The 14,767-nt window shown below is 40.8% G+C and overlaps 2 protein-coding genes across 2 annotated transcripts; one reads left to right on the top strand and one right to left on the bottom strand.

Moving 5' to 3' along the window:
* Positions 1-1,599: 1,599 nt before the first annotated feature.
* On the bottom strand, positions 1,600-5,712 carry LOC117413653 (zona pellucida sperm-binding protein 3-like). The gene is made up of 9 exons (XM_058999621.1): positions 5,079-5,712; positions 4,565-4,680; positions 4,227-4,330; positions 3,782-3,956; positions 3,244-3,358; positions 2,741-2,835; positions 2,437-2,516; positions 2,092-2,238; positions 1,600-1,684 (listed from the first exon to the last, which is right to left on the bottom strand). Exons 1-9 carry the CDS (start codon positions 5,628-5,630, stop codon positions 1,668-1,670), a joined length of 1,401 nt encoding a protein of 466 aa, XP_058855604.1. The 5' UTR covers positions 5,631-5,712; the 3' UTR covers positions 1,600-1,667.
* Positions 5,713-6,331: 619 nt separating this feature from the next.
* LOC117414008 (keratinocyte-associated protein 3-like) lies at positions 6,332-13,008 on the top strand. The gene is made up of 6 exons (XM_034023580.3): positions 6,332-6,522; positions 9,101-9,285; positions 9,792-9,851; positions 11,203-11,394; positions 11,528-11,668; positions 11,851-13,008. Exons 1-6 carry the CDS (start codon positions 6,510-6,512, stop codon positions 11,929-11,931), a joined length of 672 nt encoding a protein of 223 aa, XP_033879471.2. The 5' UTR covers positions 6,332-6,509; the 3' UTR covers positions 11,932-13,008.
* Positions 13,009-14,767: the final 1,759 nt, after the last annotated feature.

The following is a 14,767-nucleotide window of genomic DNA, read 5'->3' as shown; positions in this document are numbered from 1 at the left end:
GTGTGTGTGAATTTTATTAATTTCAGACGGTATAATATATGTACGAATAAAACTGAAAGGGGCGAAACAGCTAATCCTGGATGATGACTCAGTTGGCTACATCTCTGCTCTGCACAGTTCTTGGATTTGGTGAAAATAAATGTTTTAACAATACCTTGTTCTTTTCAGTTATTTCTTTGTCGCCCCCCCCTCCCCCTCCCCCTCCCCCTCCTCCTTTACAATTTAAACAAATGGTCTGGATTAAATCATTGTTTAGATCAGTTAGCTAGTCAGAACCGAACGAGAGTAGGTGGACTGAATGGCCTCCGTTTGTTTTATAAGAATGATCGTGGCATCATGAACTCCAGCTATGTTGATGCCATAGACTTTGATTTCATTCAGATGTGCACTGAGGCAAAAGCTTTGTGTCTAAGTGACTGTTAGTTCAGAAACTGTGCTGCTTTGTGGAATCTAGTTCGACCTCATTTGAATTGGGTGGTTTGAATATTATATATATTAAATGGGTCATACCCCAGATTGCATGGATCAAGCTGGTTATGAACACTTGGTTTATGCATAGACCACCAAAAGAACTGGTGGTTAAGAATAAAAACATTCCTGTTTATCAGCAGCACCAGGTCCCCTGAGCAAGGGATTTAACAGCCTAAGATCCTGACCACTAGGGGCACCATTGTACAATAATGCTAAATATTCCCCGAATATTCAGTAGTTTGGATTGGAACCTTGTATATGTTTGGTAAGACAAACCACGTGATAAACCCTTTTTCAACAAATACTAATAACTATATAAATTATTAAACACATTTTCTATTTCTTTGAATATCTGTTTGACATAAATAACAAGCCCTAAAAGGCATATATACACATAACTGGCAACATGCACTAATATACTTACTCTATTTATTCTAAATAACCAAGCAATAATTTCAGGTACAAATACAGAAACATACTATTTTTATTTTTTTTTAAACTTTAAACCTTTTCATGGCCCTCCACCTGTTCTTGATTGGATGGCTGTTCTTCCACTAAAGGGGTAGGTTTCCATGAATCTTGACTCTTTTCTGAACGAAATCAAAGTCTGTGGTATCAACATAGCTGTAGTTCATGATGACACTATCATTTTTATAAAATGATTAGAGGTCATTCAGCCCATCTACTCTTGCTCAGTTCTAACTGATCTAAAACCGGATTTAATCCAGACCATTTGTTCACTTAAACTGTGGCTAATCAAGCTTGTATTAAAGCTATCAAATGGAGTCTTATTTCCTTCCCTGGTCTTGCTTTATAGGCACCAGAAGCATATTCAACTTTTGTTCAGTGTGTCCAAAGCTTTAGGTTGTGGTTATTTGGCACTATCTGGTGGTCTGATTACAGCAATATGTTTGTGCATGGTGGGCTTTCTTTCCCTGCGCTAAGGCTGTATATCCCCACCAGGCCAAGGGGGTTATGAGACCGTCTCTTTCCGAGACAAATAAAACCTTTCCGACCAATGCAAGGGAACAGGCGATTGATCTCAAAACTCTGAATTAATCCAGTCCAGGTGTTTACTTCACTTCTTTAGAAGTCAGAATCAGGCAGAAATAACTGGAGTACAAAGTAAATGTTAAAACATTTTATTTTTAAACAGTCATGATAATCCAAGAACTACAGAGAGATGCAGCCTACTCTTATCTTCCATCACCATCTGAGAAACAAAAAACCAAAAAAATTTAAGTCAATCAGTATTAGAATTACAAGCAAAACCCTTGTAAAACAAGTCATTTAAATTATATATATATATATATATATATATATATATATATAAAAACACACCACAGCTATTGAGTGCTTACAAAAAAAAAAAAAAAAAAAAAAAAAAAAAAAAAAAGAAACCTGATCAAACTTCAGGGCATCAGACAAAAGCCTCAGGACTTGGTCAGTATACTTGCCACAGAGACAATTGATACACTTTGCTTGTTCCCCCATAGTCCTCATGCAAAATACTCAATATCCAGTTAAAACCAAGCCATAGATTTGGTTTATAAAAACTGTTCCAAAATATCTACCACCAATCCTCTTCAGTTCCCTCTGCAGACCAAGCCCTCCACTCACCCGCCTCCACAGCCCCCTCATCATTCTCAGCGTCGTCACTGTGCTCTGGCACCTTGGCCTCATTATAGGTCTCCCCTGAATGCTGGATAGGAGCATCATGATCTCCCCGCTTTCCAAGGACCAGCAGGGTATCACTGCTTACACTACCTGTGGGAGACATTTTATTTAGATAACTTTAGGGTATAAGTCAAGGTTGTACAGATCCACCATTAGACCTGTACGTCTCATCCAGAAACTGAAACCACCATCTTAATGCTACAAACCCCCCCCCCCAACAACCCATGCAGAAGTTACATATCTGTAATTGTTATACCCTGCCTCTTGCTTCTGGGGTCGTATACATACCAGTGGGCAAAGTCACATCTTCGATGCACACAGAGTCACAGCAGGAACAGACACTGTGGTTACCTTCAAGTTCCACCCACCTGAACAGAAACATTAGTAGTTACTCGCATGAAAACTACCCAAGAATGTTGCATGCTGCTAGAAAAAGGATGGCACCTCATTGGAATGCCACCCTCCCACACACAAAAAAAATTATATATATATATATATATATATATCTTTACTTCTAGAAAAGAAACACATCAGTAACTGCCTTCATCTTGAGCTACCCAAGACATGCAATGAATTCTGAAATGGACCCTACCTTTTTGTGTTCTTCTCATAGTGGCAGGACTTGGTACTCTGCGTTACCATGCTGCTGGTTACCACCATTGTGCAGTGCATATAGTACTTGTTCACCTTGAGAACAGAATGGAGAATTATTTCCAAGACAAACTATACACCAGATTACTGGGAGCAACTTGGTCCACTTCTACAGCTAACCATCTGTGTCCATGCATGCAAGCAGCGCTCTTCACAGGCATCTGAACTATATTGAATGAGAGTCAGGCCACACTACCTCGATACAGCAGGATGACTGCATCAAAGCCTTGGGTTGCCATTCACTTCATGCAAAGTCACATTGCCAACACATGCTGTTAATATAGTTCTAGGTTGTATGAACATGGCATTGGTGTCTGAATTATGGAAGAAACCTTAATTGATTGCATTGGAAGGGATCCAGGCAGCCATGAAATAAACATGACCAGGTGCCAGAGGTGTGCCAAAACCCAGTATAGATTAGCAGATATAAAAAGGGAAGCCTACCAGAGGGGACAGTGCGTTGAACTGGAAGGCATCTACAATGAAATTGATTGTATTGTCGGTTCTGGGAGTCACAAAATGGGAGCTACAGGTTTCATGCCTGCTGTCCACCATGCACCTGGAAAGGGGGGGCAAGTGCAATTAAATAAGAGCATGTGATGTTTGATCGTTAATCTAATCTAGAAAGGGGGTGCAGATTTAAAAAAAAAAAAAAAAAAAAAAAAAAAAAAAAGTACAGAACAGGACTTCCCCAAAAAAAAAAAAAAAACTCAATTTGTAAGCCCTGGTATATTTAAAAAGGATGATGGAATTGCTGTGTTGAGGCAATGCCAGAGTCAATAAAAATCACTCCCAAGTCATTACCCTGCAACAGTCATTTTACTCCACATTTTTTTTTGAAGTTGTACATTTGCCTCCGTCTGAAACAGTAGTTCAGAGTAGCAGGGTTGGAGCATCCCCATGAAGCAGTGGTTTCAGAACAGCTGATCTTCACAGAAAGCCAGGAGAGCAGCAGCCAGGTTTTGGTATAACCAAGTCTTACCCATAATTCTCAATCACTGTGTATCTGGGGGTTGAATTTAAAGCTGGCGAAGCCGTTGCATAACAGCGGTGGATGAAAAGCTTCGTCCCAGGAACAGTAAGATTTGTAGTAGCTTGGAAGTGTATGGGCTGTCCAAGGTAGAATGTATTCATCATGGGATCAGGAACCCAGTCACCTAGGAGTAGAAGGAAGGGGTGAGGACAGCAGAGAAGCATGCAGTTTAGGAGTAGCATGAAAACACATGACACTACTTTACATGGAGTCAATCAAACCACTGCAGTGTAGCACCTCCTGCTACATAACTTCTGCAAAGTATGTCATCTTCCTATTCAAATCATGTATTCCTCAATGTGGCACATTTAAAGTTAACACCTAAGCATGTACTATACTTAAGACCAATTGCTTTTACTTATTTGTAACCCAGATTTCGCTCAGTTCTGCTTACCATTCACTGTTCTTAAGGCAAAGCCATATGAGGTCTTGAGATTCTTGAAGTGAGCTTGATTCCTCCAAAGTGGACGAATGCCATGCCTGTAGACGTGGTGATACCTACAACATGAAGCATCAAGGCGACACGTTTTCAATGCAGCACGACTTTTGGACATTAGCTTCTTTAAGAGCAGCTTGTAACCAGGGCTATTTTAATACAGAAATTGAGGAAGAACAGTTTTCATTGTACTTGATTTGAGCAGCCTATTGATGCGGCTCATTTAAATGCATTAGTCAGCTTGATCAATGCTGCATAGTTACACCAACTATGTAGAGTCACAAGAACGACCTTACCTATAGTAATGACACTCAATGGGTACAGTGAATGGCATGGATCTTCGAATTGTACCGTTTTGAGCAGATGGGACATAATGTAGAACGTTCTTGTAGACCAGCTGTCCATCTTCCATCTTAAAAAGGTGGGGTTAAAAAAGTTAGATTGATATTTGGAACATTGAAAAGCCAATATATCACGAGTTAGCGTTTGACCAACATTTAAAAAAAACCCTCAATAGCGCCTAATTGAATAAACTAACATTCAGTGACACGTCTTATCACTGCAAATTATGCCAGCCAAAATCCCTTCCGTGACGACTATTTTAGAAGATGGAAACTGCTCTGCCAGAACACACACACGAAACGTAACGCCATACAAATATGCACGCAGTGACTGGAGGAATAGCTACATATTTAAAAGTATAATGTCACACTCTGAAGACCCATCTATTGCTTGTAGCATTTACTTTATGCATTTATTTTTAAGACAGAAATGTTAACGTCAAAACGCTTCAGAGCATGGGATACTCACAAACTCCTTGCTTCCACACTCTTTGAGGTCGTAGGTAAAGAGGAGATACACACCAGAGACGCCATTGCTTCTGCAGCGGGTCCCCAAAGTTAACGTACCTGATTTACACCTGAACCCGTACATGTCTGTCCTAACCCACACATGCATTTTGTTTGGTGTGCACGACACACGGACCGCTGCAGCAAGGCTAGTAGGTAGCGGCCGGGGCATGGGAATGATAGGCAGAGGATTCATGACCCTTTGGAGCGCAGGCGGCACGGGCGCATTGACGGGGACCACCCGAGGACTAAGCAGCTTGAAAGGGAAGGGAGTGACAGGCACTGGGATGCCGCGAGGTGGAACAAACTTTGCAGGGTAAGATTTAGGTTGTATTGAAGGTTTAACGGAGGTACCCTCGCTCACCCCAATTTCCAATTGTTTGAATGCTGGGAAGGCATTATCCCGGTTTTCCTCGTGGTACAGGTCTGTACCAGCCTCGTATCCCTCAGATCTCTGAAAATGCAAAATACCTACAACAAAAACGTAAGAAAAAAGCTCCATCGCAGATGGCATGATGGAGACGCTATCGGACCCCCCGCCAGGTAAACAACTCCAATACACACGGCAAGAACCGAAAAGATAACCTAGCTTTGCCAGACCACACTTTTATAGAGCTGTCCATTAACACAGATCACCTGTGACCACTGCCATAGAATGAACTCTGTAGTATATATGTAATTAGCACCTTAATGGACTCCCGTTACAGTTAAACCACAGTTCAAATGTCTGGCTATCCCCCGTGTGCTTTACAGCGATTGATATTGACTTATTTTATGGTTATTCTGACAATTGCTTTTTGTGTTTTTATTTGTTTGTTTTGAGTTTCAAATATAACCAGTAATCTTTGCACAAACGCATTTATTTGGGTCGTATTGCGTTGTTTTAACTGCAGCGCGTAGATAATGTTTAGAGTATCACTGCACCTGTATGATTCAAACCACGAGCCAACTTTCTAACCACTTTGGTGAAAATCCTGTATGTTTATAATATGTAATTAAATAAGAATAATTAAGCGAGATAGCTATTTTTTTTTATTGTGACGTAATTTCCTTCTGATATATATATGTATTATATGCTATTGAACCAGAAGACACATGGGTCCCCGAGGACCAGGGAGGAGAACCACTGAAATAAATGGAAAACACAACTGTATAGCTGAAAATGGAAAGCCACTTGTATAAAATAAATTTAAAAAAAAAAAAAAAGTCCTGTCTCTTTAAGAGAGTAAGGGGTGTGGTCTTCTTTCTGTCTCTCAGAATGATTCACCTGGAGTGTCTGCTTCAGGGAGGAGTCTAAATGAGAAAGAGAGAGAGGAGTAAGGACAAGGGGGTTACAAATAACAAACAAGCAGAATAAACTCTTTAAAATGAGCTGAGCTCGGAAGCATCTACAATGTGCAAGTTGGGTAAGTTTGTCGTCTTCTTTCTCTTGTGTTCATTAAGGAATATAACATACAGAGTCTTTGATCCAGTGGCAAAGTGGTTGACAAAAACACCCTTCTGGGTTGATCTCACAGTGCACTGTTTTTAGAAGTTTCTTTCGGTACAAGACCTTTTTAGTAGCATGGTAGTTGCTTTCCCCTTTGAGAGATTGTGAATCTAGATGGGCGAGATGTGGAGTTCACTGGTTTATCCGCCTGCAGCCGACATGAGACTTTGATCTGTTAAGTGTACAAATGGACATTTCTTTTGTGTAATTCCCTCTGTAAAGAGCCAGGCAGAAACCTGTTTGGTTGATTTTAAATGCAGGCGTGTGTTTTGATTGACTGAACAGACACACCTGAATCTCTGGGGTTATATGCACACTGCTGTCAGAGGGGCTGTATCAAAGCTTGTTCGAACTTGTATTTAACAAGCACCCTTGTCCCTCAGCCCTCATCAATTACAAAACCCAGAACTGCTTACAGTCGCCAAGGTAGCTCTTCCCCGCTTTGAAGTGCAGTGCAGACTTGGACAGTAAGACATCAGCCTAATCCTGCAGCTGATGGCAGCTGCATTGCAGTTGTAATGGTGCCACAAGGGCTGCTGCAGTGGTATGAGGTGCCATGGGCAGAAAGGTGCCATAGAGGGAACTTGTTCATATATTTTTTTTTACAAAAAAATGAACAGCATTTTTAAAGAGGTAATAAGCCAAGTTTAAAATATGCTGGTAATTATAATGCCTATTAAATGTTTTCAAATGCAAAGCCTTTCATATTTGTTTTAAGAGTAACATGACTTGAGTAAATACATTTTCGGGGCTTTATTTTTGAACCAGAAAACAGTAAGGAAGAAAATCCCTGTATTCAGAACCCCTGTCTATGATGTAGTGCCTTTCTATTGGAAATGAAAAGTTCAACTGCACAGTGATCAGGGGAGCAGTGAAATGGAACTTCAGGTAAATTGGAGTTCTGATTCTTTGTCCTGGCTGTAGTTCTGAACCAGGCATGGTGAACAGAACACCTGCGCACAGCTGTGGACGAGCTCATAATAAAGGCAGCATTTCCCCATTCTCCTGTGTCCGATCACAGGTTTGAAAAGCCATGCTGCAGTTTGCAGGGATTAAAAAACCACCACCCGGCTCTCTCGTCTTCATTGTTCTTTAGTGAAACGCCCTTTAGTTTCAGCCGAGCCCCAGGAATACATTTAAATGACTGATAACCAGGCACAGTTGTTTAATATCAACAAGCAGCGTGAAATGACAAAAAGCACTTGTCTTTATCACAGCTGCCTTGCTTTCTGTTATTTTGTGGCATTCTGCCCCATAATTAACTTTACAGAAAGACTTCCCTCAGATAGCTAATGGAATAGTTTGGAAGTGTTTTTTTTATCCTGAAAAATGGTACATACAGGCTACATGTTACTATTTTAGATTTGTTTATTGGTCTGCAGTTTGGAGTTATATTTTTTTTAAATATAGATGAAAAAAGTAGTTTTGGATACAAATATTTTTCATTGAATTAAAAAGAAAAAAAGATAATTGCTGTATTGGGGGAATGGCATCCTCCTATGAGTCTATCTTGCATTTGCGTCTTCCATATGTTGCCATATAAAGACAAGAAGAGAGTTTTGTTTTTGTTTATCCATCCCTGTATGAGGTCTGAAGTTATCGTTCCAGACCTGTAAGCTGCAGTGATGAGATGTAATTCCTATTTATTTTCTAAAAGTATGAAAATAGAACGTGTACTCTGTGCGTGTCTGGGGCATGTTTTTAATATGTAACCAAACAATCTGAAAACCGAATCGGAGAAAACTAGACATTCCTTCATTGTTTAAACATCAGTTAATGTTTAAAACTGTTGGCTGGATATCGCTGTCTGAACTGGGAATCATTTTTTTTTTGGGAGTCATTTTTTTAGTTTTATTGTTTGTTGTTAAGCTAATTTTTGAACAATGTTTTAGGTAACAAATTACTAAACTCAGAATCCATAACACTATGTTTGGTTTGGAATTATCAATAATAACTAAAAACAATAATGTTTGCATTGTCAATAAAGTTTTTTTTTTTGTCCATAAAAAGTTGTAAGATTAACAATTATATAGATTGTTATTTTGTGGCCAGGTGATTATTGTTTATGATCCAGTACATTATTACTTTTAAAATTTGCTGTGTGTGTACATAGAAAAAGTACATATTTCCATCCCTAAGAGTTCCAACAGTGGGTGAGACAAATAGAAAGTGGTGCTCACAAAACCTCCATTTACAGGGCTGGAAATACCTGTACACACTGTGGTTAATGAAGCTTGTAGTAAAACCTGGAATGGGTGAAACTGCTGAGCAATAGGAGTCTTACTTGTCATCTTGCAATCCTGGGGTTTCTGCAACGTAATGCTGTGTGCATGTTACTTGTTATCGTGTAGTCATGCACCGATCAGAATCCCAGTTCTAACCCTAGTGCGTGACCCTGAATAAGCCCTAGCAGATCCATTAGCACACTCACCCGCAATGGCATCTCGGGGCTCTCTTGCTGTAACTGTGGCTGTGTTTGTTTGCTGTGTGTTCAGGCAAGCTGGACGACGCAAAGGCCATGATGAAGACGGGGCTGGGGATGATCATTCTCGGCCACACTGTCTTCATCCTGGGTGCCATCATTCACGGCACGGTGCTGCGTCACGTGACCCGGCCAGAGGACATAGACAGCATCGAGTATGCCATCGCGAACATCATCGCCGTGGCGTCCGGGCTGGTGGTGAGAGACACACGCGCACACACGCACGCACGCTCCTGTAATAACCTCTCCGCTTCCCTGACGGCTGTAGAGCCTAATAAGAATGTGACATTCTCTTTAAACAGCTGAGTCCTCTTAAGCACTCTCAACGGGTCTGTTTTTCATTGTGTAACATTGACATGATGTTGTTTTTTCAAAAAATAAACTTTAGAGGAGTCACTGACAATATATTACAAAATGGTACCGCTTCATAAATATGTATTTAATTAATATGGAATTAACCATTTGCTGAAGTTTAGTTCCATGCATTTCCATTGACTTTATTAACATGTAACTAAACTTCAGCTAATGGTTATATAACACTCCTAGTAAAGCGTCTAGGAGCAGTATGGGGAAAGCACTTCATACCACACGTGAATGTTGATGGCTTTTCTCCACATGAATACATTGCCTGGAAAAGCAGGCTGATGCCTGTGTCAGTCTCTTCCCAGCTGAGAGTGTGACCTGCTATTGTTGTGTGTTCACAGTGCGTCATTGCGGGGATTACAGCTATTGTCTTTTCCAGAGACATCGGGAACAACAAGCTGGTAAGTCACGTCCCCGTCCCATGTCTCCGTCCCGTGTCCCCCTTGTATCCTGATTTATCTAACTTGTGCTCAATTTATGGTCCTGGCATTTGGTGTCCCGGGCAGGCATATTAATTCCCGGGACACCTTCCTCAAAACCAGGAAGAACCAGGGGAAACCGGGACAGGTGGCAAACCTTATCACTTCCTGTCCTGGCAGTCACTGGTCTGGTTGAGTAAATCTGACCTACAGCGCAGGAAGTGACTAGGTACCAAGAAGCGATAAAACACTTGGAATCTGCTGGGAGGTATTTAAAAAATAATAAAAGGAGGGCCCAGAGAAAAACAGTACTTGATAAGGAAAGGCCTCTGTGTCCCTTCAGCTAAAACAAGCGTTGGAGAATCTAAACAAACAGAACAACTGTAGTTCTTATCAGCAAACTCGTTATCTTTGCTCGGGCTTGCCCCTAGATTGCAGAGCAAATGTGGGGTTGGGATGACTTGCTGTGTGTGTGTCTAAAACCAAACAAGACCCAAACATGAAACTACATATTTAAAAGAAAGCCAGTCTAGGCTGGCGGATCTCTCGCTCTGATAGACACATTTCTACCTGTTTTCTTCTGAAAGGTGAACTTGTTTTGTTTTTTTGTTTCTACTAGGGTGGAAGAGAAGCCCCCCCCAATAGCCAATTGAAAGCCTCTTTTTCTAGCACATTTAACATGTGACTGACTGATCATACAGTATTTAAAACCCACAGGTTTCTCAAATTTCCTTTTAACTCTTTCAGTGCTGCACACCAGTGTAGAGAGATAATGAGCATTTGAATGGCTTTTCTCACAGCAGAATGATTTAATGTATGAGCATTTAAGACAGTTTGTCTGACTTCTTCAGAACACGTCTATTAATGAATTATCTATGGGTTTCCTTTAGCATCGCAACACTTAGTTACCATTGTACAGGATTGAAAGAATCAAACAAAGATTATCCGCCCAAACCAGAAATGTAAATCGGGTAAACCGCACCTTGTTAAGGGTGCGTCTTCAAATTACAAACACCACCACAACATGTCCGGTGCCAGGGATAGTCTCCAAATAACCACAATATTTAAATGTTACCATATTTTACTAGATGATTATTCTTACATTCTGTATATAGAAAAACTCTAGCTAGGTATATAACAAAAAAAGAAACAAATGATATAGATTTAAGTGAGAATGGATATGTATGTATGTATGGTAAACCTATAGACTTATGTTGTTCTGAGCATCAGCACACCCCTAGTTTTGATAATTGTGTTTTTATTACATTAAAAAGATACTTTGGAATCCCCGGTGCTCACCCCCCCCCTCTCTCTCTCTCTCTCTCTCTCTCAGAAGTGGATTGTCCTGGGCCTGAGTGTGATCAGCGCCCTGCTGGCTGGTGTGTGCGTCGCGGGGCTGGTCCTCTCGCTGGTCACCACCATCGTGGACGGAGGGAACAGCTTCCTCGCACGCTGCAACTCCAGCGACTCCTCGGGCTTGAGTCGCAGCTCACACACGTGCCCGTTCGACCCCACCCGCATCTACGTGAGTACAATACGCTCCTCTCAGGCTGCCATACGTATCACGCTATGTGCGATTGGCTAGCTGTATGACGCACAATAGCATGGAATGGTCCATTCATGACGGGCTGTTTTTGAGCCCTGCGTCTGTTTCTCAGGAGACGACGGTCACACTGTGGGTGCCCCTGATCCTCCTTGCTGCGGCGGAGGCAGTAGTGTCCACCAGGTGCTTCCTGGCTTCCCTCAGTCTGCTGGGGATGCAGCTCTGCAAGAGGAGGAAGGTGGTGCGGGCGAGACAGGTAAGGAAATAAGCTGTAATAAAGCAGAGTGCTGTGTAATATACCAGCTGCTTTTCACCCTCAAGGTCAGAATGGCCAGTAATGCCATGCTGACCTCTCCTGGCGTGGATACTGCACACTATATATAAATATGCAGATGATCTCTCTTTTGAAGACAGGTTGTTGTATGTGTCGTGTTGCAGGTCAGAGTGAGGTTTAACGAGGCGGTTCCCACGGAACCAGCGGAGAGACAAGATCTGATGTCCCAGAGTGTCTGGATGTGAGGAACCCTGTTTGCTGATGATCCGCAGGAATACCTGGGAGCAGGAGCTCCCTTCAGCCCCATGCTGGGATAAAATAAAAATGTAAAGAAAGAACTGGAGGGAGACACATTTAATGGAGAGGCACTGCACTGTGCTACAGCCAACCTGCCTCCTTAACCAAGTCACCCAACAGACTGCACTGCCTACTCAAAACACACACGATTACAAAAAGAGCCTTAACTGATCCTTCTCTACCCAGAGAAGCAGGATTTCAAACGGACACCCCTTGATTGAAAAGCCAGTCGGTGCAGCTTGTGGGACTCGGAGCAATCCTCATCAAAGAGCCTGCAAGTGACGAGCCACGCTGTTTCTGAAGCTCAGGCATAAGAATACAAAACCCAATCGTACGATATACGTAGCATATCTAAAAACAAACTTGTCCAATTATTTGACGCTGGAAAAAGACTTCTAGTCGAAACTTTTGTCCTGGAACTGTAATGGTTTTTCTATAGTCTGTATAAAATAAGACTCTCATTGCACAGCAGTTTGACTCAGCTGGTTTTACTAGGAGTTTAGTATGACACACCTGAGCTTGTTACCTGTGCACTGTGGCTGATCAAGCTCATATTAAAACCTGGAATGTTTAAAACAATCAGAGTCTTATTCCCATCCCTGGAGTGCTGTTCTGCAGTGAGTTGTAATCGGTAAGGTCTCTCATTCCTCCAGAGCCATTCAAACACCTGCGGGCACGCTCGATTAGAAAGATATTAAAACAGGTAAGAATTGAGATGTTATTGTAAGTCATGCCCCAGTTAGAAAGCAATATACGGCACTTTTAGAAAGTTAAAGGCTAGCCCCAGACCCTTGAGTAGCACTCATCTTGAACTGGAACTTTAAGGACTGTTCTTAAGGGATGTTTTGTTTTAAAGAGAGCTTATTTTAAAGACCTTCGTGATTAATTAAATCAAGTTTGTTGGGCGTGAAAACTATTTCAGGAGAGGGTTAATGAGTTTTTGCAAAGGATCTTTTTTAATAGAATGTGTGTATGTTAAAATAATAAAATAAATAATGTGGTGTCCTGCATTACTGACAACAGTACTTTAGATTTCCTAATTTCTGCCTCTGTTAATTGTGACCAGAATCCATTTTGTGGATCTGGTAAGCGATTTTATTTGCTGCGCTTGTTTGTGGGAGGGAACATTGTGTTACTAGAAGTGTAGCGGTTGGTATCCATGGTAACTTTGCAGGTTCCTCCTGTACCTGCTGGTTTAAGCTGAAGGTTTCAGAACCGGCTTTGCAACGTATCAGGCAGACACGCCCCATTTGGCATGAGTGATGCAATCTTACTAAAATAAGACAGCTGCACGGTTGCTATCTGTTAACACAGAGAGGCTTTGTGAGGGTTTTTGATTAAATATACAGCAGCATTTACAGGTGCTTTTGCATGTTAGAGCTGTGCCCACAAAGCATTAGTGTGCTGGGAAGTGCGTTTGCTTTTAAGTAGTCTTGAGTTGTTTAACTTGCTTAAACTTAACATAAAATGCACTGCCCGTTTCTAGTTCAAAGGCAACTTTAAAACAAGGGCAACCAATGCCCATTTATTGAAGGGTCTCCAGTTGCCAGGCAGTGAGAACACAAGGACATCTACAATGGTGTGAGCTACTTCTAGTAACTACAAACCAAACACACGCTTAAATGCAACAGGTAAAGAAATTCCAGTTTATCGTAGTTTCACACCACACTTTGACATGCAGTACACCAAACGCAATGTCAAGTGCACCAGGTAAATACATGCTGTAAACCCACATGCGATAAATATATATATATATATATATATATATATATATATATATATACTGTGTATATAGAAACAAATCCTCTAATCATCTGTGTAAATAAGTGTACATCTGTCCCTTAAAGCATCGAACATTATATATTTGTTTAAATGAACATAGATTCAAAGGGAAACGTTATGTCCTTTTCTTTTTGCTTCCTGTTCAATATCATAGTGTGTGTTCTGTACCATTCTTTCTTGTGATTTGCCATACGTACAAACCATTCAAAACAAACATTTTTTTATTAACCCATTAAGTACCAAATAACATTCTTTGAAAAAAAACACAAGCTGTACTTCTGCAATTTGACACATTCTAAATCGGTATCCTACCATTCAAAACGTTTTCAAATCTTTCAGAAGTGTAAAATATTTACAACATCTCTTCCCAGCATCCTATTTTTGAGGACAGTCAAGTTAGACATGCTCATAATCTGACCAGTGAAATTTCACGCGAGCTAGGAAGCTCAACACATAGAAAAGCGAGTCTTATCATCACTGTGGGGAGGAAAACACCAAACAAAGGACCATTCTTAGGTTCAGTGTCTTATATTATATTGAGGCGTCGTAAAAGCATCTGAAGGGCTATAGTTGTCGAGTTACATTTACATTTACACTTTTATTCTTAACAAAATTAGAGTAAGTTATCCGAACAGTATAGATAAACAGAACCTTTAAATAACAGGTAGACGATGCCAGTTCAAAATGCTCCACAAAGTAGCCAGTCCTCAAATGAGGACAGGGGTACCTAATGGGTTAAGCAGATAGAGAACCACGCAGAAGACACACATTACGATATTAACAGCTCTTGGAGTACAGCTTCACTAAACTGCAGAGCAACACAGGGATCCTTTACAACACCAGGCTAAAGGCTGAAAAGATGGTTATAAAACATACATTCAATCTCAAATTCCAGTTCAGAAGTGCAGTCGACTTGGAAAACATTTGGAAAAACTTCATTAATTAATAACCATGCATGTTTATAAACAAACAAACATATATATATATATATATATATATATA

The sequence above is a fragment of the Acipenser ruthenus genome, chromosome 25 (genome assembly GCF_902713425.1).
Source record: "Acipenser ruthenus chromosome 25, fAciRut3.2 maternal haplotype, whole genome shotgun sequence".
Taxonomy (NCBI): domain Eukaryota; kingdom Metazoa; phylum Chordata; class Actinopteri; order Acipenseriformes; family Acipenseridae; genus Acipenser; species Acipenser ruthenus.
This window is presented reverse-complemented; position numbering and strand designations above follow the sequence as displayed.